Below are 26,873 nucleotides of genomic sequence, written 5' to 3'. Positions count from 1 at the left end.
CCTTCCTTCCCTGCACGCCTGGTCTGTTTAACCCCAGCTGAACTGGGGGGTCGAAGAAGCGGCAGCCCTGGCTGAGAGGCGCTCCGCACATGCCCAGGGTGCCCTTTCGCTCTGCCCCGCGTCGCGCCGCCGGGGTTCCGTGCAGTCCCGCCCGTGGCCTTCAGGGGGCAGCACGAGACCAGCCTTGCCCCGCGGGGGCAGCTCCGTCAGCTGTTCCTCCCTCGCCCGCAGCTCCGGTCCCCGCCTTTCCGTGCTCCGCAAGCCAGAAACGCGGGGCCAGGATGGGGGTCGCACGGCCGGCGCCCCCGCAGCTCAGCCCGTGCTCTCCAGGTGAGGATTTGGGGAGGGGGCTGCGTGTGGGGCTGGAGGGAACCCGCAGAGGAAGAGAGGAGTGCGGCCTAGCGGTCAGAGCAGAGCGGAGGCTCCCACTGGGGGCTTTAGGTGCCGAGGGGGGCGCAGTAAAGACGGGGTGGGGTCTGTCTGTTGGGTGCTGGGCTCCACACTGCCTCCTGCAATGTTCTTTCTTTCTCTCTCTCTCTCTCTCTCTCTTTCTCTCTCTCTCGCCCATGCAGTTCTGACTCACTGGGTGACCTTGCCCCTGCATGCTTCTCGAATGAGCCCACAAAACATGCATTAGCACCCACAGATATGGACCTGGAGGAGGTTCGGGGCTCGACTGGATGGGGGGGCACGCTTCTGGCTGCCCTTGCGTGGCCTCATTTGCTGGCTTTGTCACTGCCAGGACCTCTTTTCTCTCCATGCCTAGATGTCCCTGCAGCAGGACGAGAGCACCTCAGGGTGTGGGCAGAGTGCCTTTCCCTCAGTAACTGCCCAGTTAGTGTCAGCAGGAGAAGCAGTCCTCACATTTCAGGGGTTCAGGGGGAGGGCAGGGCGAGGAGGGGAAAGGGTGGGCTTCTGGCAGCACACGCCATCCCCCACTCGTCCCCGCTCTCCCCAAAATGAGACTGATGGATCAAAAGAAAGGACCCCCTTTAGGAAAAATAAAACACACTCTGAGGGTGCTTTGGGGGGCTACCCCCCCCCCCAGTGCAAGCCCCATATGTATTGAAAAGCCACTCTGCGCGTGCGTATACAATCTCAAGTGAAAATGGCCCTGTTCGTTGATGGGGTTATTGCAGGAGCCAGTGCTGTGATGGCAGACAGCTGGGCCATGTCATGGGTCGCATGCAGGGGTGCAGCGTCCTGGAACTCTTAGATGGGGTCCGGTCCTTGGTCCGCCCCATCTGGCTTGGTTCTGGCTACCCCAGGAATGGGGGAATGTGCGGTCTTCTAGATCTGATAGGTGTGGATTCTCCGAATTCCATTTCGGAGACACTCCCAGGGGCTGTATTCAAGCAGTGGCTAGGGCCAAGAGCAAAGGGGGCCAGGCCAAAGCCCTTCCCACCTGTAATTAAGCCTTAGGAGAGGCATTTTGACTTTTTAGAACAGGGAAAAACTTCATAAAACCTGGGAAGCCACCAGCCGATGGGTGGTTGGGGGAAAGGGTGTGGCTCCAGGAACTCCAGAGGGCTGAATGTGGCCCGCCGGGAACTGAGCTTCCCCAGCTCTGCTCTAGATGTGGTTGCACTGCAACCCCCATCATCCCTGACCAAGGACTATGCTGGCTAGGGCTGATGGGAGTTGCAGCCCAACAATATCTGGAGGAGCACACCTCCCCCATTCCGGGTCCCCTCACTGCGGGGCAGGAACCTTCCAGGCCTACCTGGGAATTGAACTGGACACCTGCTGCATGGAAGGTGTGAGCTTGAGCCCTGTCATACCCCTGCCAGAGGAATCCTCCTCTGAGGAGGAGCTGAAGCTCCCAGAGACAGACAGTGCTGAGGAGCCACCCGTCTTGGGAGATCTGGGGGAGCCTTGGCCCTCTGAGCAGATCCCTGCGGGAGGAGGGGAGTTCCTCTTCTGAGGCAGAGGCTGGGCAGCCACCTAGCCCCTGAGAGCGTTGCCGCTTCAAGAGGCCGGCCAGAAGGGCTTCTCTGAGGAGAAGTGCTCGATTACAAAGGAGGACTCCTCTGGAGCAAGGATCTCCTCCCAAATAGGACTTTTGCCAGAGGGCCTGTAACACGCTGCAGCTGAGCCCTGGGTGGGGCTCAGAAAGCTCTGACTATGGAAGCCTTCAGTTTCAGCTTAGCCAGTGCTGGAACAACATCGTTCATCAGCTCCTGCACCTTGTACCATGCTTTCTGGACCTTGCCTTGTGACTGACCTTCTGTGCTACTGAACCTGGGACTCCTATTTGACTCTGCTTCTGGGCTATGGTAACTTCCTGCTTAACTGCGCTTTGACCTCTGCTTAGGTCTGGAGCACTCCTGGCTTTGCCTGATCCCATCCCGGTCTGGAAGGTTTGCGCATGACCATTCGCCGGCTTGCCTTTTGGACGGCCCCACAGAGTCCGGCTTGCCTTTTGGACGGCCCCACAAGTTGCTCTAGGGCTGAGTCTGATTCAGCCATAGCAGGATAACCGTGCAGCTGCGGAACCATCCCCCCCTCCACAGACGGGGGAGACTGCCGCTCATTTTGATTTTTAGCTTGCCTTAAAAGCAGAGCTCAAGTTATGGAGGACAGGGGGGAGGGCAGGGTTCAGCCCACAAGCCCCGCTCCCCGAATCCCCCTGCGTTTAGCCACATCGCTCCCATACATCCCCTGCTCAGTCATGGCGATGTGGGCAGTGCTGTTGTTGATACAGGAGTAGAAGGGAAAAGTGGTCTATGAGGCAGGCGGTGACCTGGCTGGTGGTGCCTTTCTGTGTTGCGTGGCCTGCATTTTCTTTTTGCGCTGCAACACGCAGTGCTCCAGATGTTTGGGCCTACAGCTCCCATCAGCCTTAGCCAGCATAGCCAATGGTGATGGAAGCTGTAGGCCGAAACTTCTGGAAGTTGCCCTTCCCTGTATTAGGATGTGGTCCTCCCCCTCCCCTGAAGCTGGCATTTTGCCTTTAAAAGCATAATCTGATTTCATTTTTGTGCTGAAATGTGATGCGTTTCATTTTTTGCAGAAGTACGGTTGCCCTGATGTAAAATACATCTTAAAAAGAACAATAAAACAAAGGCTGGTTTCAATAACGTATTATTATTTTCATTTATGGATTAAGTTATAACCTGTTTTTCCTTCCCAAGAGAAGCTCAAAGCGGCTAACAAGAAAATAGATCATGCTGGTGGCCAAGAGGGAACAAATGGAGGAAACCATTAATTAAAGGCCCAATGTCAGGAAAGGTCTCCGTGTTTGGGGTTTAAAGTGTTTACCAGTTGTTTTCGGGGCCAAATTCAAGGTGTTGGTTTTGACCTTTAAAACCCTATATGGTTCCGGCCCAGCCTATCTTAAGGAGCGCCTCCAGCAACACCAGACAGGCCGCTTAACAAGATCAGCCTCGGATGGCCTTCTCTCTGTCCCATCAGCCAGGACAGCTAGACTGGTGGGGACGAGGGAGAGGGCCTTCTCTGTGGTGGCCCCCACTCTGTGGAACTCCCTCCCTAGGGAACTCCGCCATGCTCCCTCTTTAATGAGCTTCCGCCGCACATTAAAAATGTGGTTGTTCAGGCAGGCATTTAGGGTGGGTATTTTTAGAAATATGGTGTTTTTACTGTAGAATTTTATTGTTTCAAACTGTTTTATTATATACTTTGTACATCGCCCAGAGTGGCTGGGTGACCGGCCAGATGGGCGATTAATAAATTTAATAAATAAATAAAATAAAATAAAGTGGCTCTGGCTTCTTCCGGCTACCTGCCCTTTAATGTTATCCTGACTCTAGCCTTCAATCAGCAAAGATCTCTTTTTGGTGTGATTCCTGCTTCCCCTGCTACCAACCCTTTAATTCATCATTTCCTGAACTATTTATTTCTAAATTTAATGATTAAGGGTGTGATCCTATGGAAGTTTAGACCAAAAAAAGTCCTACAGCTCCCAGCATTCCCCAGCCAGCTGTGCTGGCTGGGGAATGCTGGGAGTTGTAGGATTCATCGCTGTCTAAACATGCATAGGAGTGCATTTAGCACACATACAGACAAACTGCTTTAATGGGTTACAGTCCACTTCTAGATGCTATAAGTGAAACATATTGTAACCCATGAAACCTCATGCCAATGTATTAAAACATCTGAACAACTAAAACAGTCACTCTATGTCTGTCCTGCTTCATCCTTAAATTTGTAAACAAAAGGCGAACACAGTTATACTGTAATATTCTTTGTTTTTGTGTATTTATTTCCTAAATTTATAAACTGCCCTTCCTCCACAGGGACCCAGGTGTACACAACATCAAAAACAGATGACAAATCCAACATAAAAACATTTGGTTTTTTTTCACTAGTTCCCTCTTGGCTGGTTGGGGACCATTAGGGCTGTAATCCAAGTCATTTGGAGGGCACCTCACTGGGGACGGCTGTTTGAGAATAACACCCAGTGTGGGGCTGCTGTGAAAAAGGCAAATTCCATGTTAGGCATAATTAGAAAAGGAATTGAGAATAAAACTGCCAAGGTCATCCTGCCCGTATACAAATCTACGGTGCAACTACACTTGGAACACCGTGTACCGTTCTGATCGCCGCACCTAAAAAAGGATATTGTAGAGCTGGAGAAAGGGCAGAAAAGGGCAACTAAAATGGTCAAGGGTCTGGCACATCTCCCCTATGAGAGAAAGGTTACAACAGCTGGGATTGTTCAGCTTGGAAAGAAGGAGGGTCAGGGGAGGCATGAGAGAGGTGTACAAAATTATGCACAGTGTGGAGAGTGTGGATACGGAGACCTTTTTCTCCCTCTCTCAAAATCCTAGAACCCAACAGGGTCATCTCATGACTGGTGGGAGATTCAGGACAGATCAAAGGAAGGGCTTCTTCACACAGCGCAGAGTCAAACGACGGAATTCACTTCAACAAGATACAGTGATGGCCACCAATTTGGAAGGCTTTAAAAGGGGGTTGGACAACTTCCTGGAGGAGAAGGCTATAATGGCCACTAGTCCTCATGGCTCTGTGCTACCTCCAGTATCAGAGGCTGTATGCTTACGTGCACCATTTGCTGGGGAACGTGGGCGGGAGGGCGCTGTTGCACGCCTGTCCTGCTTGTGGGTTTCCCGTGGGCAGCTGGTCGGCCACTGTGTGAACAGAATCCTGGACTGCATGGACCCTGGTCTGATCCAGCAGCGCTCTTACGTTTTTACCCACCCTCTGCAGCTCTTTACAGAAAACTGGATGAAGCAACACGTGGCTAACCTTCCCCGACCAGAGCCGAAGAGAGATCTCCAAGGGGTCTGAGTGATTTCTGGAGGCCTGGAAGGTTACAGCACCCTGGAGTGGGTTCCCACTTCCTCTGTGGCGCTAGCTGAACATACAGCACCGGAGAGGTGGGCGGCCTCAAGAGCAGCGCTGGATCCCTTGGAAGCATCCGAAGCGTCGGCAAGGGGATCGGCGGGGGGGAGGGCAGCATCGCCCCCCTTTGGGGTCTCCCCGAGCAATGGCCTGCAAGGACTCCAGGACTTGCCGTCTTGCACGGCTGCCCATCCGCAGCCCAGCAAGCCACGGGGGCCCCCAGCCACTGCTGGAAGAAGCCAGGGGCCCGGCTTTCCTCCCAACCGCTCCATCTCCGGCTCGTCCGCCTGTTCCTTGCTGGCCGGGTCATCGCAGGAGTCGGACGAGGTCTTCAGCGATGCGGAGGAGAAGAGCCTGCTGGAGAAGAAGCGGGTGCTGCGGAAGGTGAGATGGCGGCGCGTGGGGGGGTGAAAGGTGGTGGGTAAGTGAATCGTGTCCCCTTGCTGGGTGGGGAGCAGAGGAGGGAGCTGCCTTGAAAACAGCGCAGAGGGAGCCGCCCTGCAGCAAGTCGGTCTTTCAGCCCATTTAGCAGTGGGGGCTCCAACGTGGCCCCTGTGGGACCCCTCTTGGCACCTGCCAGGCTCCCTCCCCCTTGACCCCAATTTGTATTTTATTAAGATTTTTTTTAACGGGGAGGCTGGCTTGCTGCAGAACCTAGTGCCCCCCTCCAGCACCATCCTCGTTTGGGTGCCAAAGAGTGTTTCTGTGTTTTGGAGCCCGGAGCCCTTGTCCTTGGGTTTGGGGACAAGTCCCTTTCCTTACACTCCCCTCAGCTTGCCTTTTGGAAAATGAATGTTTTGTGACCACCCGTGCCCCCCAGGGCAGCCATTTTGTAGAGGGAAAAGCCCTCCACTCCCGTGGTAGCCATTTTGTGAGAGTGGCCACAACGCCCTCGCAGCATTCCTAATGTGCCCACGGACCCAAAAGGTATGGGGACCCCGGAATTCTAGCAGGTGCTCTACCCCGAGCTACAGTCAGTCTCTGAAATGTAGGAAGCTATGTGCCGGGTCAGGCAATGCGTCTGCCTAGCTCTCCAGGGCTTCAGACGGGTGTTTTTCCCCATCTGAGCTGGATATTGAAGCTGGGACCTTTCGCAGGCAAAGTGAGCCCTGCACCTGTGAGCCAGGCCCAGCGAAAGGCCATGTGGCGCAACTCCCTGAAGTGAGGCAGCCTGTGCACCCACTAGCACCTTTCCCAACTCACGTAATCCCAGCCACAAAGTGGGGACGCGTGAGGGCGTAAGCAGGGGGCAGCCCCTGTACGGAAATTGGCTATCAGACGGAGACATTTCAGCTGAATGTTCACTGACAAATTCCTGGAGCATAAAGCTCTCAATGGCTACTGGTCCCGATGGCTCTGTGCTACCTCCAGTACCAGAGGCAGGATGCTGGGGCACATGGGCGGGAGGGTGCTGCTGCACTCCTGTCCTGCTTGTGATTTACCCGCGGGCAGCTGGTTGGCCACTGTGTGAACAGAATGCTGGACTAGATGGACTACTTGGTAGCGACATGGAGGTGGACGTACCAACTGGTAGTACCACTTGGTAGTAGTAGTAGGACCATTTCGTAGGACTGCTTGGTTATAGTAGTACCACTTGGTAGTAGTAACACTTAGTGGTAGGACCGCTTGGTAGTAGGACCACTTAGTCGCAGTACCACTTGGTAGGACCACATGGTGGTGGTAGTTGTTGTTGTTCAGTCGTTAAGTCATGTCCGACTCTTCGTGACCCCATGGACCATAGCACGCCAGGCCTTCCTGTCCTCCGCTCTCTCCCGGAGCGTGCTCAAGTCCATATTCATTGCATCGGTGATGCTATCTAGCCATCTCATCCTCTGCCGTCCCCTTCTCCTTTTGCCTTCAGTCTTTCCCAGCATCAGGGTCTTTTCCAGGGAGTTTTCTCTTCATATTAGATGGCCAAAATATTTGAGCTTCAGCTTCAGTATCTGTCCTTCCAAGGAGCAGACCGGGTTGATTTCCTTTAGGATTGACTGATTGGACCTCCTTGCAGTCCAGGGGACTCGTAAGAGTCTTCTCCAGCACCACAGTTCGAAGGCATCGATTCTTCAGCGCTCAGCCTTCCTTGTAGTCCAGCTCTCACAGCCATACATTACTACTGGGAAAACCATAGCTTCGATTAGACGGACCTTTGTCGGCAAGGTGATGTCTCTGCTTCTTACTATGCTGTCTAGGTTTGCCATAGCTTTCCTCCCAAGGAGCAAGCGTCTTTTAATTTCATGGCTATAGTCACCGTCTGCGGTAATCATGGAGCCCAAGAAAACAAAATCTGTCACTACCATACAATTGTGCTCATTTCACATGCCAGCAAGGTTATGCTCAAAATCCTACAAGCTAGGCTTCAGCAGTATGTGAACCGAGAACTACCAGAAGTACAAGCTGGGTTCCGAAGAGGCAGAAGAACTAGAGACCAAATCGCCAACAGTCGCTGGATCATGGAGAAAGCAAGGGAATTCCAGAAAAACGTCTATTTCTGCTTCATTGACTACGCTAAAGCCTTTGATTGTGTGGATCACAACAAACTGTGGCAAATTCTTAAAGAGATGGGAGTACCAGACCACCTTACCTGTCTCCTGAGAAACCTGTACGAGGGTCAAGAAGCAACAGTAACACTCAGACATGGAACAACTGATTGGTTCAAAATTGGGAAAGGAGTATGACAAGGCTGCATATTGTCGCCCTGCTTATTTAACTTATATGCAGAGTACATAATGAGAAACGCCGGGTTGGATGAATCACAGGTCGGAATTAAGATTGCCAGGAGAATTATCAACAACCTCAGATAGGCAGACGATACCACCCTAATGGCAGAAAGTGAAGAGGATCTAAAGAGCCTCTTGTTGAGGGTGAAAGTGGAGAGTGCAAAAGCTGGTTTGAAACTCAACATTAAAAAGACTAAGATCATGGCATCTGGCCCCATCACTTCCTGGCATATAGAAGGGGAAGAAATGGAAGCAGTGACAGATTTTACTTTCTTGGGCTCCAAGATCACCGCAGACGGTGACTGTATCCATGAAATTAAAAGAGGCTTGCTCCTTGGGAGGAAAGCTATGGCCAACCTAGACAGCATAGTAAGAAGCAGAGACATCACCTTGCCAACAAAGGTCCGTCTAATCAAAGCTATGGTTTTCCCAGTAGCAACGTATGGCTGTGAGAGCTGGACTATAAGGAAGGCTGGGCACCGAAGAATTGATGCCTTCGAACTGTGGTGCTGGAGAAGACTCTTACGAGTCCCCTGGACTGCAAGGAGGTCAAATCAGTCCATCCTAAAGGAAATCAACCTTGAGTGCTCATTGGAAGGACAGATCCTGAAGCTGAAGCTCAAATATTTTGGCCACCAAATGTGAAGAGAAAACTCCCTGGAAAAGACCCTGATGCTGGGAAAGACTGAAGGCAACAGGAGAAGGGGACGGCAGAGGATGAGATGGCTAGATAGCATCACCGATGCAATGAATATGGACTTGAGCACGCTCCGGGAGAGAGCGCAGGACAGGAAGGCCTGGCGTGCTGTGGTCCATGGGGTCACGAAGAGTCGGACACGACTGAACGACTGAACAACAACAAGGATCACTTAGTAGCAGTAGCACTTGGTAGACCACATGGTGGTAGTAGTAGTATCACTTAGTAGTACCATCTGGTAGTGATGTGGACCACTTCGTCTGATCCAGCATGTTTCTTCCTATGTTCTTAATATGCATGTGTGCGTGTGCGCTAATTTGTGTATCTAGATGAAATTTAGAAACAATCACTAATTCACAGAGAGACACAATAAATCTCACCCTAGTGAAGTACATGTCCCCGTAGTGGGGAAGGTGGTGGGCAGGGGAGCTGAGTGCCCACTGCTCCTTCTGCTGTCCAGGCACGTCGAATGTCGAGGGGCAGCTCAGGGGCCCCTGCTCCGCTGTCCTTTCTTGGCGTTCTCTACCTTTCTGCCGGACCCGGGCCAGAGAGCCCTCCGAACAGAGGCCGCCTGCCAACGGCGGAAGCGCCCGCCCCGAAGGCCCGCTAGCTGTTTGCGTGGGAATCCCCTTCCAGCCCACGAGCAAAACCTTCCACCGAGTCAGCAGCCGGGACCTGCCCTGGGCACTCGGTCTGCGTGGGGTGCAGTTCCTCCGCAGGGCTGGCACTCGCCTGCTGCTGTCAGGGGCCAGGTTCTGTTCCGGGGGGGCCTCTGTTCTGGGAACCACTGTTGTGCATCCTGTGGTTTGACCCGAGTTATGTGTGTGGTGTACGGTGGAGGGTGTGGCGATGTCAGATGGAGCGGAGAATCCGTTCCGGGTTTCAGTCAGAACTTGAAAGGCGCTCACCTTGGAGAGCTCCTTCAGAGTTCTGACTGGAACCTGGAGCGGAGCCGTCACCCCACTGGCATCGGACCCGCCAGCCTCCACTGGTGGTGCAGAATTCTAGAACATGACCTGCGACCTTATAAAGACATGAGGAGCTGCACTGTGTTAAACTGCTTGACCATCCAGCCAAGTATTGCCTGCTCTGAGTAGCAGCGGTTCTGCAGGGCCTCAGGCCGAGAAGGGTCTTTCGCATCCCCTTCTACCTGGAGATGCCAAAGATCAAGCCAAGGACCTTCTGCCTGCAAAGCAGGCACTCTGGCACGTCCCCTGAAAGTACAGTAAGATTCCAGTCCTCATGATTCTAAATAAAGGGCTGATTTAAATGGAAATAGAGGAAGTTGCATTATACTGCGTCAGAAGGGACAGGAAGGGCTGGAGCTCAGCAGCAAAGCCCCTGCTTTGCAGGTAGAACGTCCCAGGTTCGATTCCCGGCACTCCAAGTAGGGCTGGGAAAATTCCTGCCTGAAACTCTGGAAAGCTGCTGCTGCCAGTCAGTGTTGACAGTACTGGCCTAGATGGACGCATGCTTTCTACTGAGTCGGCTTTCTATTTCCTTATTTAAATCAGCCCTTTATTTAGAATCATGAGGACTAGAACCCTTATTTTTAGGGAAAGGATCATAGCACAGAGGTAGAGCACACGGTTTCTATGCAGAAGGTCTGAGGTTCAATTCCTGGCATCTCCAGGCAGGGCTGGGAAAAGCCCTGCCTGAAACCCTGGAGAGCCGCTGCTGCCAGTCAGTGCTGACAATGCTGGACTACATGGACCCAGGGTATAAGGCAGCCTCTGATGTTCCGGCATTTTCTGCTGTGACTGTGGGCGGCTATCCAAGGTCTTAAGCAGGAAAAGGTCTTTCCCAAAATGCTGGGGATCGAACCTGGGACCTTCTGGGCTCTTTGCCCCAGCTCAGGTCTGCCTCTGGTGTGGACCGGGTATACCTTTGGAGAGCTACACTTCTCAAAAAGCGAGGTGACAAAGCTCCACCGTGGAAGCCTTGTCCTTCCCTTGCCAAACCAAGACATGTCCCATACGTCAGGGGTGGGCAGAAGGTGGACCTGGGACCTTTCGTGCAGGAGCGCACAACTTTTTCAGCCCTGAGGACTGCATCGGGTGTCGGGGGCCGGACCACGTGCAGAGATGCACACACCAGCAGCTAGAGATGTTGGTCTTGCAACGACAGCCCATGTCTTAGCATTGAGGAGTTGAGGCCCCCTCTCCGGCCCCCTCAACCTGTTGCTGCCCTACCCCCCACAAATGCTCTATGAGTGGGCTCTATGGTTCCTGCCCCAGAAGCCTCATTCCTAGAGTGTCCCCAGCATTTTAGGAAGCTGGCAAGAACCTTCAAGCATGGCTTCCTAGGTCACTCTAGGAATGAAGCTTCTATGGGAGGAACCATAGACCCTTTTGTTCAGAGTGCTTCCCACCTCCTCTTCCTTTCTTTGGTGGCAGATGTTGGGGGCCACCAGAAAAGGCTGGGGGGCCGCACTTTTTTGCACCCATGCTAGTGGATCTCTAGCTGCCTTGCAAAAGTGGAAGGATTTCTCACCATAGCGGCAGCAAAATGGTTGCCCCCTTCCCCAAATTATATTGCTGAATTGAAGACAGTTTGGGGGTAACTAGGGTTGGATCTTAGAATGGAAGGACTGTGAGTTCCAATCCGTTCTTCTCCTCGGAAAACGTGGTTCGGTCTCTACGTGTATGTCTGAGTGTTGATGGATCTCGTGATCCCAGGAAACACACACACACACACACACACACAATCCCACCAGCATAATGTCTGCCCATCCTTGCCAGAAGACATGTGTGTGGAGGCATATAGTCTTCACTCTGCACATGCTCAGGGGCATCTGTTTGAAGGCTGAGCTCTGGCACTGAAACGGGGTTCTGGGACTTTGCTACCTCTCAAGCACTGGCTTGTATTAGCTCGGTGGATGGTATATTCCTCCTTCCCCAAGCTGGTCTCCTCCAGATGTGTTGGACTTCGGCTCCCATCATTCCCAGCCAGCATGGAGGACACCAGCTTGGGGAAGTCTGGGCAAGGCCTCTGAGGAACTCCCTTCCAAAGCATCATCCGCTTTTGCTGGCAGGACATTTTCCGTGCTTGACGCCTTCCAGTCTTGTAAGCCCCTCCCACCTGCCCCTTCCCATCTTTGGGACCCCTCTAGGGCTATCCAGAAGATTCACATCACAGCCACCCTTAAAAAGTCTGTGCTAAAGACCAAGCAACGTCCGCCAGGTCGGTAACGCTCTCCCTGCCCAAAAGAGGCATTTAAAAATGCGGGTTGCCGCAGCCGGCCCCCGCCATTGCTGTCCAAAGGAGACTGTCGGGGTGGAAACTGAGCGCATAGAACCCCAGAGCAGTTCTGATTCTGAGGAGGAACAGCAATCCGTGGGAGAGGAGCCCGTTCATCCCACACAGGCACAGCAGCTGGCAGAGATTCCTCCTGCTGGCATTCCTGAGATAGTGATCCTGGCAGTGAGAGAGCGCTGGAGGGGGGCTTGCTGGACGCTCGGCGCAGACGCAAGGAGCGATGACAGATGGAGGGCGCGGAAAGGAGATGCAGCACTCGTTTGGCGCGCAAGCAATGGTCGCATCCCGAGGACCCAAGGGAAAGAGGGAGGATCTCTCCCTAGACCATAAGTTCAGGGTCTTCCCGTGACTCTCCTTCAAACAGGGATTAACTGCCTAACCCAGAGCATAGGCTACTCTGCTGCTCCTTCTTAGTCGCTGGTGATAGCATCTGAAAGAGTCATTAAGTTGTAAAAGGATTAAAGCCTTGAAAAGAATCCTTTCGTCTGTGTCTTGAGTTGGCTATTGAAATAGACTGAAAGAGGCCGCCAGGGCGCTCCTGACAGAGACGTGGGGTCGTTGCAGGCACCCCGCTGTCGGGCTCCTCCCTGCAAAACCCATGGGTGTGGGCTGGAGATAGCGAGAGAGTCTCTCTGCCCGTGCTCAGGAGCACTGTTGAGAGCTACATTATGCAAGGAAGGGGCATGCTGTTCCAGGGCTGACCTCAGACCCTGTTTGAACTCACCCTTGCAAAAGGGGTTACCATAACTGGACTTAAAATGGGTCAGCACAAGGACTTCGTGTCTTTCGTGCATCCTTCTTTTTCGAATAACTGCCTCTCGTGGGGTGTCTGTCCTTAAGCGTTTTCTGCCCCCCGTGCGAAAGCCTCAGTTTCCTCCCAACCACAGAGCTGTTGTTCTTCGCAACGCCTCTGCTATTTTCCGTTTCTTTTTCTCGTCCGCAACACGTTCTGCTCTCCTTTGTTGACTTTCGCATTTATTTATAACATCATTTGTATCTCGCTTCTTGGCACTAAAAAGACCTCCCAAAGCGGCTCATATAAAAGCACACGCAAAAGAAACGCAACAAAAAAAACCCAGTTAATCTACAATAAACCCAAGGATAAATAGAATGAGATGCTAAAGCTTAATTGGCAAGGGGAGAGAATGGTTTTTACAGACTAAAAGCAAGGCAAAAATATATATAAACAGGGTAAACAGCTCATCTGAAAGCTTCAAAAGGGAGGGAGCTCAGCCAGCTGTGTGTGTTGCAACAGCCTCGGTGCTGCAATAGAAAAGGCCCCGTATCTTTAGACTTCGTTCATCAAAGCCCAGTTCTCTGATCCTGTCCTTTAAATCATCCTTATCCAACCTGGCTGGACTTGGATGTGTTGGATTGCAACGCACAGCATCCCCGATCACTGCCCATGATTGCTGGGGATGTTGGGAGATGCACTCCAACACAGCTGCAGAGCAGCAGGTTCGAGTAGAAGACACATTCATGAATGGGCCTAGATGGGAGATAACTTCCTGCAGCACGGACGGCCTCCCTCGACACGGATCACAGCCAACAGAATCTATTGACAACTGGGCTTATCTCACTTTGTTGTTGTATTGTTATGATTATTGCATTTTTATCCTGCATTTTTTCTGTCCATACGTGGTGGCATACACGATCCTTCCCCTCTCCATTTTATCCTCATAACAACCCTGTGAGGTAGGTTAGGCTGAGAGTCAGTGACTGTCCCAAAGTCACCCAATGAGCTTCATGGCTGAGTGGGAATTAAAATGCGGGTCTCCGCAACCCTAGCCCAACACTCTAACCACTGCATCATGCTGCCTCCACTTTGGCAGAAAGGGTCACGCAAGGAGACTCTGGACTTCCAACGTGGGAGGCTTCACCGAGGCTTGTTCAGATGGCCAGAACCCTGTTGATGGGCTGAGAAATCTGCCCCATGGCTCTATGGGGCCATGGGGGCGGCTTTCACCTGCAAGGCCTGTTCTCGATTGCAGTGGTCTCTCTTCCTCTTCCCCATAACCCAAGCCTCCGTCTGTAGCTTGCCAGCAGATAGCTGCCTCTAGTGCCATTTTTGGCTAGCAAGGCGGGGTATAAATCCAGTAAAGAAATGGGCAGCAGGACACAAAACATTTTAGGGTTGCTTCCCCTCACACACATCCTCCTCGCCATTGCAGGGACGTCCAAGGATAATTGGGCCTGAACCAATTAGTAGGGGTCACAGGGCTGCGTGTGCGTGTGGCTGAGCGGCAATGTAGTGAAGTCATTTTAGGCCCTGGGTGTCATGGTCTTATGGGGCTCGCTTTGAGACAGCCATAGGCATTACTTCAGTTGCGAAGCACAGCTGTCCCATCTCTGTTCTCTCCCCTGCCCCACAATGGCCCCCCGTGCTTTACGACTGCGTCTACGTTCCTGATATGTTGGAGCCGTAACAACAAAACTGTTTGCCAGCCCCGATTAACAGTAAAATAGAAATCCTCTGAGCATGTGCAGCTTTGCATTTTAAACTCCTAGCACCAACATGGTGGCAGGAATAAAATGGAGTTTGTGTCTGATGCCGTCATCGTCTTCCAGTCTCTGGGTGGTCATTTGAGGGGGCTGGACTTTGACCCACTGGATGAGCGTGTGGCGTTTCTGGCTTCCAGAGAGGTAGCCGTGTTAGCCTGCTACAGCAGGCAGACTTCTCCGTGGGCCAGAGTCCCCTTCAGCAGTGGTATGGAATTTTATCCTCAGTTGGCAGGATTATATGGGAAAGGGATATACATTACGTCCCCATGTTAACAGGTATTTGCCCGAATCTGCAAGGAAGAATTTGGACTTTGGAAAGCAGATCTCGTTCCTTGATCTGTGGGGTGTTAGCGGAAGGGCAATTCAAGGGCGTGCAGGTCTGGGACTTTTTGACGGACTCCACCTTGCTCTGGCAAGTGAATGGGGCTTTCCGGTTTTACTATTGTTTGCGACAGATTCGCGTCAAGGAAGTCAGAGAATGAGGACAAATAATCTTGTCTCCTTTCCTTGGATGGGGTTCCCTCTTCGTGCAAGCAGTTTAAACGGCAACCCAGGTCTTTGCAAGATGGTTAGCAGTTCTCATTCAAGAACTAAATGTGGCTGAAGATCTTCGGTTAAAGTTCAGTATGTTTTACAAGCTGAACCCCTGCAAGTCCAAAGGAATCACCTCCTAGGGAATTCCACGTAGGGATGCAGTCATGGCCTGTAAACATAATTGTAAGATTTTATTAGTGGCTTGTTTGTTTTGGATGTCTTTTTTAATGAAGGAGCTTTTAACCAGTCTTAGTTCATTTGAGTATAAATAATAGAAAATCAGGAGATAGATAGATAGATAGATAGATAGATAGATAGATCCTGATTTTCTGATCTTTATATTCAAATGAACTATAACATATCTTGGAGGGGTGTGTGTGTGTGACAACGGATTCTCCTTATGCCTAGTATGAAAAAAGGTGGAGAGGGAGACATTTTTCTCCCTCTCTCATAATCCTAGAACCCAACGGGGTCCTCCCATGAAGCTGATTGGTGGGAGACTCAGGACAGAGAAAAGGAAGGGCTTCTTCACGCAGCGCATAAGTAAACTATGGAACTCACTTCCACAGGATGTCATGATGGCTACACATTTGGATGGCTTTAAAGGGAGATTGGGGAAATTCCTGGAGGAGAAGGCTATCAATGGCTACTGGTCCTGATGGCTCTGTGCTACCTCCAGTATCAGAGGCAATATGTATACCAGTTGCTGGGGAACATGGGCAGGAGGGTGCTGTTGCACTCATGTCCTGTTTGTGGATTTCCCGTGGGCGGCTGGTTGGCCACTGCGTGAACAGAATGCTGGACTGGATACACCCTGGGTCTGAGCCAGCATGGCTCTTCTGACGTTCTTATGGGGTTGTAGCTAAAAAGCTGTCATGATGAGTTCCGGTATTTGAAAATAGATCACTAGACTACCGGGCTGGGCGAGAATGTAAATAGCAGGGTTAAAATGTCAAAGAAATGGAAAACGTACATCTGTGGCAATTCAATTAAAACTTAAATGTATGCAAAATAAGTACAATGAGGTGGTGGGGGGGGTTAATTGGTGGTAATACCTGCCTGGCTGTAATCTATCTGCTTTCGTCTCCCAACTTTTTGCAAAGGTTTGTGATGGGCTTTCACAGCAGGGTTTGCTCTGGACTCGTGAGAGTGGAGCTGGGATCCCGGAAGAGTTTTTTGTTTTTTTTTAAAGAACAGTTTTGACATCAAAGTTTGTCCCCCCAATCCAACACTTGGTTTTTTGAACTGAAATGCCCCATCATAATTCTACCATCACCTCTTTCGTTGTGGCCATATATGTAAGACAAAAAGAAGGCCTGAAACGAGCGTAACATGCATGAAACGCTGTTGCAAGTCAGCGGTCAGACCTCGTCCAGCGGTAGCGCATGGCGGTCAGTCAAGTGCTCGCGCTGACAGGGCTGTACCGAAACGGGAGCTCTGGAATCGCGAAAATCTCCTGATTTGGGGCAGCAAGAGTGCAGGGAGGGAAGAGATCGTGGCAAAATGGCTGCAAACATGCTTGATTTCATCATCCTGGATCTGTGCTGTCTCTGGCTGGCTGGCTGGCATCTCCAGGGACTTCTGATGCGATTCTGTGTATGTGTGGAGGGGAGGGGAGCTGGGAGGAAGGATCAGGGCCTCTGTGGGGCTGCTATAGGGTTAACTCTTATGTCTGTAGACGCTGTCCCTTTCCAAAGCACCCACATCATGCTGATTTGGCTGCAGTGCACAGTTGCGCACCGACATGCACCCAGCGGATGTATGAACGAAGGACAGGTGCACGGGCTCAGCTCAACTTCCAGCAGAGGTGCATGCTTGCACATGCAACGCCCTGCCGTCAGAGGGGAACCGCGGCAGGATGCTGTGTGTCTGCCGCCAGCCCGGCTGGTTCGCTCCGCACAGGCCGAGGGGCTCCCGGGTGCTTCTGCAGAGGCCTCGCGCTGTTTTTGTGGCCGTAGCTGTGCAGAGCCCTCACGTGCATGCAAACGTGGGCTGCGCCCTTTCGCTGGGGCCCATTGCACATGCACCGCTTGCACGGCCTGCACCTTTGTGCACGCGGCCCCACAAAAGGCAAGGGGAGCGTTCTCTTGCACGGCAAGCCTTGGCAGAGGTTTCCCCGAGTTGCTAAGCGCACGGCTTCTCCCCCGCCTTGGCAAGGCCTTTCCTTCCGCTTTTGACACGCTCCCTCTTTGGCTTCCTTCGACGTGGGACTTCCTTTGCTGTGGTTACAGACACTGCTCAGTGAACCGAAAAGGGGGGTGTGGCGGGGTGGGGGGAAGGGTTGAGGCAGCCTGCCCGGCAGGCCTTCCCCAGCCCCCCTCACAAAGTCCTGAATCTGGGCCAAAAAACCCCCATTCTCAATCCCTCGCACGTACGAGCAGGTCTGGTGTCGGGGACGGCCTTCTTGGGTGCCTGCCAAGGCCCCTTGCCTCAGCAGGGACCCGCTGCTGGCTCCCAGAGCGCCCTGACCTGCTCTTCCGTCTGGCTGCCCTTGGCTGTTCACGTGCAAAGAATGACAGGACCAAGGAGAGAAGGGGCAAGCCGGTGGGCCCAGTGGCGCGGGCAGGGACAGGCTCACTCAGTCGAGGGCCTCGCCCACCAAGCGCATCTTGGCCCAGGCACTCCCCAAATCTGGAGCCAACCCTGAGCCCCTCAGGACATCCGAGGGACTTTGCCTGTGCAGCCTGTAGCGGTTTAGCGAAGCTCTGCATGCAGAACGTATTATAATAATAGAAGAGGATGTGTGCCTGCCTGTCTGTCTGTCCATGCCGTAGTGCCAAGACCGGGAAAGCTAGACAACTGAAGCTTGGCATGTGTGCCAGGGGGACGCTAGGGATGTGCTGCTTGAGGTTAGGCTGTTTTTAAAATGCATTGATTAATTTTAATTCATTTAAATGTGTCCGTGTGGTTGAAGCCTGAAGTGAGATCTCCAGTCACTAGGGGAGGCTACACTAACCAGCACACAGCTTGCCACCATACAGTTCGAAGGCAGAGGAGGTTAGTAAGCTGAGGGACAGAGTTCTCTGCCTGCCCCCCGCCCACCTTGCTGTGGGGCAGCCCTCCCTCAGGGGGATGGAGTGGACAGACCCCTCCCTTACGGGGCTGCAGGGAACCACCATGGCAGGGCTGTCCGGGCCTGGGGCTGCCAATGGGCATGGATTCACTCAGACAGGGGAGGCCCAACATGTCCAGCTCTGACAGCTGCAGAGCTCTGCTTGCAGCCTTCACCGTATCAAGGCAAGGACTATTCCCTCCCTCCCGTGTGAATTTGGGTCTGTTCACTAGTGATTTTTTTGGAAGCAAATAGGCTGGCTTCACGTAGCTGGGCTGGGCTGGACGGAGAAACCGAGCTCTTGCTGGTCAGTGGGAGATTACCAGGCACGAGCCTGTCTTCCGAATGCTGGAAACTGGAGATGCTCAGGCTTCTGAACCGTGCGCTCAGGGGAATGTGGTTTGCACAGAGCCCCGAGTTCCTTCTGCCCTCGGCTTGCAGCACCTCCTGTCTTGGCTTCCTCCTAGACCAAGTCCTGGAAGACTTTCTTCACCGTGGTGCACTGGTCCCTGCGGAGACGCAGCTCCTGGGTGCAGCTGGCTGGCCACGAAGGTACAAGCGAAGAACAGCAACGTAGGGGGTGGGAGATGGGGGCCGGGGCCCTGGGGGGCAGAGAGAGGAGGCAGCGGGGTCAGAGAAAGCGGGCGTCCCTCTGCGGCCTCTGGGCAGAGCAGAGGGATGGGCCTCCTCCGAGCCACTGGCATGCCGTTCTGGACTTGGCACGTGAAGTACTCATAAAGGGCTTACTTCTGGGAATGTGCAGAGTGCATTTCCCTCTGCCCAGCCCGGGACTAAGAAGCAGGGCTTCCATGTTACAGGGCATAGCTTCCAGACAGTGCCAGCTGCAGGCTTTTGAGGGCCCTCGAGCAAGCCACTGTCAGTGAGCCCCCCTGCCTTCTCGCCGCCATTGTCCCCAGCTGCTCTTGCTTCTCCTCCTGTTCCTCGTCACGGCCGCCGCTTGCTTGCTGGACAGGCAGGGAGCCGGGGAGCAAGTCGGCCAGGGCGTCTCGTGCTCCTCCTCCTCACCACCACCGTTGTCCAGGCCGGAGTGGGAGGCAGGTGAACAAGCGGGTTGCCATGGGGAAGAGGAGGAGGAGCTACTCCAGGGGGCTCTGGTCTGTGGGCCCCTGCTTAGGTTTGGGCCCTTGGCAGGTGCCCACCCATGCCGACCCTTGGCGCCAGTCCTGCAAGCTTGAGCACCTCTCATTTTAGAAAGAGAGCTCACTGTCCTTCCCCGCCTTCCGCTGCTGGATTCCAACTCTTTCTGTCTCCCCTCCCTGCTTCCCTCCTTCCAGGCAATTTCAAGCCCAGCGAGGGGGGTCAGATCCTGAAGAAGTTCAGTGCGGTGGAAGACGCCTGTCTGTCTGAGTTGATGGCCGACGTCCTGTGTCCCTTTGTGCCCGCCTACCATGGGGTGGTGAACCTGGGCGGCGAATGCTACATTCAGATGGACGACCTGCTGCGTGGCCTCGACACGCCCAGCATCATGGACTGCAAGATGGGCACCAGGTCAGAGCAGCAGCCCTTTGGGGAAGGGGAGTCCCCGGCCCAGGAAAGGGGCTGTGTGGCCCGCTAAGCAGAGCTTGAGAGCGCAGCTTCCGCTCCTTTTATCTTCTCCTATTGGCAGCGGCTCTCCAGGGTTTAAGAAATGAGAACTTAAGTAGAGCGTTGGTGGACCAGACCCAGGTCCATCTAGTCCAGCATTCTGTTCACACAGTGGCCAACCAGCTCCCAATAGGAAACCCACAAGCAGGACACGAGTGCAACAACACCCTCCCACCCATGTTCCCCAGCAACTGGTGCACATAGGCATCCTGCCTCTGATACTGGAGGTAGTATGTAGCCATCAGGGCTAGTAGCCATTGATAGCCTCCTCCTCCAGGAATTTGTCAGACCCCCTTTGAAAGTCATCCAAATTTGTGGCCATCACTGCATCTTGTGGCAGTGAGTTCCATAGTTTGACTATGTGCTGCGCAAAGAAGTCCATCCTTTTCTTGGTCCTGAATCTCCCACCAATCAGCTTCATGGGAGGACCCCAGGTCCTAGCATTATGAGAGAGGGAGACAGAGGGTGGGTTTGCACAATCATTTTCAGCCACAGCGGCTTAAATTATTATTATTATTATTATTAAATTTATTAATCGCCCATCTGGCTGGTCACCCAGCCACTCTGGGCGATGTACAATATACAATAAAAACAGTTTAAAACAATAAAATTCTACAATAAAAACATATAAAAAAATAAGCCACCGTGGTTTGCGGCATGGGCTGGGTGCCCATTCCATAACCCAACCTCTGCTCATAGGTTGTCATGTCCTCCAAACCCAGCAAGGGTGGGTTGTTGGTGTGGTTAACAAACCACCCAGAACCCACGTAAGCGGAATGGGTGCCTGGCACGTGCCACAAACCACGGTGGCTTAAATTGACCAGCTTCACAAGATCATTTTGAGCCATAGTGGCTCAAGAAGCTTTTCCCAGCCCTACCCGGAGACGCCAGGGACATGCAAAATATGGCCTCTACCACTGAACTATGGACCTTCCACGAGGCTGCCGTGACTGTGACAGCACTTTCTCCCTTTGCATGCCCTCTGCTTCTGCCCAGGACATACCTGGAGGATGAACTGTGCAAGGCCCAGCAACGGCCAACAGCACGCCGGGACCTGTACCAGAAGATGGTGAAGATCGACCCGCAGGCGCCCACCGCCCAGGAACACTGCCAGGGTGCCGTCACCAAGCCTCGGTACATGCAGTGGCGGGAGGGGATCAGCTCCAGCGCCTCCCTCGGGTTCCGGATCGAGGGCATCACGGTGAGCGGCAGCGGAGGAGACGGGGCAGGAGGGCCTCTGCTGAGCCTGGCAGGGCTGGTTCATGCCCAGGCCAGAGGGGGCGGAATCGGCACCGAGCGACGCTTCTCCCACAGACTCCAGCTCCCCCCCCCAATATCTCTCTGAGCCCTGTCTCCCCAAAATGGTCTCTGCAGATCGAGGGGGGAGTTGTTCAGAAGGACTTCAAGCAGATCCGGAGCCAGGAGCAAATTATGGAGATTTTCCTGACGTTCACCAAAAGCCGCCTGGACGTTCTGGTGAGGATTTGGAGTGAGTAAGAGAGAGGGGGGTGGCAGGTGGGAAGAGAGAGGGGTGGCTACCCCCTCCCCCTGCCCCCGGTTAGGAGCTTAGTCTCAACCTGAAACAGAATTTGGCCAAATCTTCATGTGCATTTTGGAGCTCCGTTCTGAGGAACAGTTCAGGGGAAATTATATTTTAAAGCCAGTTGATGGATTTAAGGCTGGGTGGGGAACCTCTTTCGCCCTGGGGCCGAATTCCATTCCGGAGAAGATTTTGAGGGCCGCATTCCAGTGGTGGGTGGGGCCAAAGACAAAGGGGCGGGGTTAAAGAGCCCAACCCCGCCGATTGTAGTTGGAAGCTCTTCGTGCCGGTAAAGAAGCCTTCGGAGAGGCATTTCAACCTTTTAGAATGGGGAAAAAACTGCACAAACGCAGGGAAGCCACAAAATGATCATTGGTCAGGGGGAAAGGGGTGGGGACAAGAGAAAGAACGCATGGCCACCGGGGGAGCCCCGAAGGGCCACATTAGGCCCCCAGAAGAGCCAGATTTGTCTCTGGAGCCTGAGGTTCCCCACCCGTTTTAAGGCAATGAGGTGTTAAATTGCCACGTTCAGTGCTATACAACTGCCATAAATCCTGGCCCATCATACTCCAGAATCTGAATATCTTCATGTCCCCATTTGCTTCCTATTCACATCTTGAACATTTTTTCCCCTTCCCTTCAGAAAGGCTTGTTTTCATGGAAACTTCCCAGCAATCCTCAGGGTTTGGTGTATTGAAGAAAAGGAGATTGTGCCATTGCACAAAGGCAGGGACAGTGGTATTCTGCCTGTTTCTCAAGGTGGAATGATAGAAACCCAAATCCTCCACCACTCCCATTTCAAAACATTTATTTATTTGTGATGTTTATATCCTGCCTTGTCGTCCAAGGAGCAGAAGGCACACCATAGCTGGTCCCCATTTTTGTCCTCACAACAACCCTGCGAGGTGAGTTAGGCTGGGAGGTATCGACTGGCCAAGGTCACCCAGGGAGTTTCATGTCTGAGCTTGTTCTCCCCTGCTCTGACCCTCTGACCCAGCTTTTCCCCAACCTGGAGCCCACCAGATATTTTGGCCTACAGTGCCCAGCATCCCTGACCATGGGCCATGCTGGCTGAGGCTGATGGGAGCTGATGTCCAAAATGTCCAGAGGGCACCTGGTTGGGGAAGGCTGCTCTGTCCACGACACCGTGAGTTTCTTAACGGCTAGGCTAGCGCAGAATGGCTAAGGGAGCTTTCTTTGCGCCAAACGCGGGAGAGTTGGGATGAATCCAGTGGCGGCTGGGGGCTCCGATATCAGTGGGGCAGTGAATCTGCTCCGGGTTTCAGGCAGAACCTGTCAGGACTCTAAAGGAGCTATCCAAGTTGTGAAGCACCTTGAAACCTGGAGCGGGCAGCTCCTTTAGAGTTCTGGCTGGTGAAACTCAGAGGGGACAGCTCCCTTAGAGTTCTGACTGGTTCTGAAACTGAGAGGGGACAGCTCCCTTAGAGTTCTGACTGGTTCTGCCTGAAACTCAGAGGGGACAGCTCTCTTAGAGTTCTAACTGGTTCTGACTGAAACTCAGAGGGGATAGCTCTCTTAGAGTTCTAACTGGTTCTGACTGAAACCCAGAGCAGATTCACCGCTCCCCTGACATTGGACCCCCAGCCTCCACTGGATGCATCAATGACATCGCTGGTGCTGACCGCCACCGAGCTGGACCAGGGAGACGTCACCCCCATCTGCCCATGTGCGCTGTTGTTCTGTGGCTATTGCAGATTCACATCATTGTCTTTTCCAGTCTGTTGTTGCAGCTGGTGGCAGAAGAATCCATTTCAAGCAGCCTTTGACAGCCTGGTGCTGTCCCGGTGTGTTGGACTACAATGCCCAGCATCCCCCAGCCACATCTAGATGGCACCAGGTTGGGGAAGGCTGCTTTAACGTTTACCAGGACTTGTAGTCCTAGTTTAGTCCTAGCAGGGGAGGATCTCCACCCCACATTTAGCCAGGGCCTGTTCTAGCAAGGGGCGGAAATGGGTGTCGATATGGGGTTCCTGGCCTTGATGGGGTGACGGCTCCTTACTCCGCCTCAACACTTCGCCTTGCCTTGCAGAGCACCTATCTGGCCCGCCTGGAGAGTATGCAGAAAACCATGGAGGAATCCACCTTCTTCAAGACCCACGAGGTGAGACCCAAGTCCCCTTTTCCCGGGGGGCAGACGTACACTCAGGGGTCTGGAGAGGGAAGTGTGGGCTTCAGGTCTGCAGAATGTCACGATTTCATCCCACAGAAATGCCTGTCTAAAAAACCCTCTTAGGGAGCAATCCTGTGCATGCTTAGACAGAAAAAAGTCCTACAATTTTCCTGTCTAAACACGCATAGGATGGCACCTTTCGCCCCCTCCATTTCTGGCTGCTAAAAGCAAGATATGGAAAAATGGGCTTTTCCTTTAGGCCTGGAGTCTTCAACACGGTGCCCCTGGGGGATGCTGGGAGTTCCAGAGACACTGTCCACCCGGTTCCCTGCCCCTCCTGGTTTTCATTCTATTTAAGATGTGTTTTTAATTATTATTTTTAACTGGGAGGTTGCCATCTTCAAGTGAAACACTGGCTTCCAGCGCCATCTTAATTTGGGTTCAAAAGTGCAGGTTTTGTGTTTTCTCTAATTATGCACACTGTTGCCTCTCCTCCCCCACCCCAACACATAGCGCAATACTTCAGTTTTGGCTTTTCAAAAGTCTCTCTCAAAATTCAGTTTTCAACAGTCTGGAATTTTAAAAATTTACATTTTGATTTTATATATAGAAAATAGGTGACTGCGTGGGTGGACAACCTGGTCTTTCAAAGGCAGAGGTCCCCCATCTTATTGGGTCAGTGGGCACGTTTTGAAGTTTAAGAGTGTCCTGGGTGCTCTCACAAAACGGCTGCCAGGGCAAAGGGGGGCTTGCCTGTTCATAAAATGGCTGCCAGGGTGGGTGTGGCCGGTCACAAAGCACTCATTGCCCAGAATGCAATGGGTGAGACTGAAAGAAAAGTAACTTGCCCAAGAACCGAAGTCCAAGGCAGAGGTGGCTTTTGAGCTCATAAATACAAAACTGCTCTTTTGAACCCAATTAAAGATGGCGCTGGACGGCAGCACTTTGCTTGGCAGCATGCCAAACTTCCAGTTCAAATTTTAAGAAAATATATATTTAAAAAATCAAATAAAAATCTGGCGAGGCAGGGAGCGTGGCGGATACCCAGAGAGGTGTCCGTGCAGCTCCAGATCAGAGGGCAAAACCCTTGCCCCGTTCCTGGCCCTCCGAGGCCCATCCTCAGCTTACCGAACAGCCCCTCCTCCCTTTTCTCACTCAGGTGATCGGCAGCTCCCTGCTTTTCCTCCATGACCGGAAGGGACAAGCCAGCGTCTGGATGATTGACTTTGGCAAGACGCTGCCCACTCCTGTGAACTGCCTCTTGCACCACGATGTGGCCTGGAGCCACGGAAACCACGAGGATGGCTACTTGATTGGGCTGCGGCATCTCATCGAGACCGTGCAGGCGACCCTACGTAAGGCAGCTCAGGGGCAAAAGTTGGTCCCGGCCCACTCTTGAGCTTGCCGGACCTCCATCCCAGGGAGAGGAGTGGACAGCCCGCTGGGCCAGTCTGGCTGGAGCCTGAAGGAGTAGAGAGGGACTCTGCGGCCCACAAGGCTGGGCTGCCCAAGGCCGTGCTAACCATGGTGACAAGCACGCCGCAGAGCAGTGCCCCAGGGAGATCTGTTGATCTCGGATTTCCCGAAGCAGCAGAGTTCAAGTGCTTGGCACCCTGATCAGGACTGGGATCCAGTTCTTGCGGCACGTGTTGGAAAATGGTGGGGACCGACGTCACAGCCAGAGGGAACCCTAGGAGTTCCTCTACTTCTCCCTTGGGATTGCCTTCCCCAATCCCACAATTGCGCTGTCCAATGGGTCACTCCTCACCCTTTGCCCACTTCTGTTTGCTGAGTCAGTGGGTCCCTTTGGAGTTTCAAGAGTGCCATAGGCGCCCCTCCCAAAAGAGCTACCATGTGGGAGGGGGATTGTCCATTTGTAATCTAGCTGCCATGGAGGGCACGGCCAGGTAAAAACTCTTAACTTGCCAGAAGGCAAAATGCTGAGACTCAAAGAAAAGCCAGCTTGCCCAAGAAACTGAAGGACAAAGCAGAAGTTGGGGTCTGAGCTCCAGAATAGAAAATCATTCCTTGGAACCTGATTAAAGATGGTGCCGGAGGGCAGAACTTTGCTTGGCAGCCCCCCAGTTAAAAAAAAATATTAATTTAACAAATCTTTACAAATGAAAGGAAGCTCAGGAGACGGAGCCTGCCGGGCACCAAGAGAGGAGTCCGTAGGCGCATGTTGGAAACCTCAGCTGTCCAGCAGCTTTCTTCAACCTGGTGCCCTCCAGAATGTTTTGGACTTCAGTGCCCAGCAGCCTCAGCAAGCCTGGCCAATGCACAGGAATGCTGGGAGTTGAAGTACAAAAGGCCCAGTTGGGGAGGGCTGCTCCGTAGGCACAAGATGGGGGTGGGGTGTCCTTGGACAGTGCTGTCTGCCTGGAATCTAGTGGAGGGCAGTACAGTGTACGGATGCTGACATTTCATGCTCTACAATAAAATCCCATCTGCTCCTGGGTTGCACCTCGTTTTTCCCTCGCCCTCCTCTTTCTATGCAAATGCTAGAAGCCTCTGAGCCAAATTGGAGTGCCTGGTTTTAAAGCGGAACCTAGATATAGTGGGCATTACTGAAACCTGGAGGAGTGGAGAGAGAACCAGTGGGATATGGTAAACTCTGGATATGAACTCACAGGGAAGGGTGCTCTGTACATCGAAGAGGGCATAAGTGCTGAGCAGACTAGAACACCTAACCTTTGCAGACTTCCACAGAAGCACTGTGGGTGGCAATACCGGGCTCCAAAACTAATTTCGTGCTAGGAACATGCTATTGTCCCTCAGACCAGAATGCTCAGAGTGACCTTGAGATGGCACATCTCAAGGCCTCCAAACACGGAAGTGTAGTGATAAATGCTGACTTCAATTACCCCCAGATTGACTGGATAAATGCATGCTCCAGTCTGGACAAAGAACTTAGATTTCTCAGTGCCCTAGAACAGTTGGTCATAGAACTGACCAGAGGGGAGACGACCCTGGATTTAATCCTAAGTGGTGTCGCCCAGGTCCTAGTACGAGATGTAAATGTGCTGAACGAATTGCAAACAGTGCCATCAGACTTAATATATATTTAAGTGGGAAATTGCCCAGGAAGTCTAACAACAGTCACACTTGACTTCAAAAGAGGAAACTTCTCTAAAAGAGGGAACTGGTGAAAAGGAAGTTGAAAGGGAGAGTCGAGAGCATTAAATCCCTTCAAAATGCTTGCCGGTAACTCAAAACCATAATAACAGAAGCTCAGCTGAAATGTATCCCGCAGGCTAGGAAAGGTAGCACGAAGTCCAAGAGGTTGCCGGCCTAGTTACTGAACTGTGTTAAGGAAGCTATTTGAGAAAAGACGCCTTCCTTCAAAAAATGGAAGTCCTGCCCGAATGAGGAAAACAGAAGGGAGCATAAGCTTGCACAAAGGAGATGCAGACAATAAGAGATGCAAAAAAGCGTTTTGAGGAGCATATTGCTAACAACATCAAGGCCAACAATAAAGAGTTCTTTAAACATACCGAAAGCAGAAAACCAGC

The 26,873-nt window shown here is 52.7% G+C and overlaps 1 protein-coding gene across 1 annotated transcript; it reads left to right on the top strand.

Moving 5' to 3' along the window:
* Positions 1–242: 242 nt before the first annotated feature.
* LOC146334256 (inositol-trisphosphate 3-kinase A-like) lies at positions 243–25,831 on the top strand. The gene is made up of 8 exons (XM_084824456.1): positions 243–330; positions 5,191–5,709; positions 18,553–18,637; positions 19,381–19,594; positions 20,687–20,891; positions 21,065–21,166; positions 23,281–23,352; positions 24,521–25,831. Exons 4-8 carry the CDS (start codon positions 19,458–19,460, stop codon positions 24,758–24,760), a joined length of 756 nt encoding a protein of 251 aa, XP_084680582.1. The 5' UTR covers positions 243–330; positions 5,191–5,709; positions 18,553–18,637; positions 19,381–19,457; the 3' UTR covers positions 24,761–25,831.
* The last annotated feature ends 1,042 nt before the right edge of the window (positions 25,832–26,873 follow it).

This window comes from Heloderma suspectum, chromosome 17 (assembly GCF_057233095.1).
Source record: "Heloderma suspectum isolate Gila_16-S chromosome 17, 16-S_ref, whole genome shotgun sequence".
In the NCBI taxonomy this organism is placed as follows: domain Eukaryota; kingdom Metazoa; phylum Chordata; class Lepidosauria; order Squamata; family Helodermatidae; genus Heloderma; species Heloderma suspectum.
Note: the sequence above shows the minus strand (reverse complement) of the source record. Positions and strands in the feature narration are given on the sequence as shown.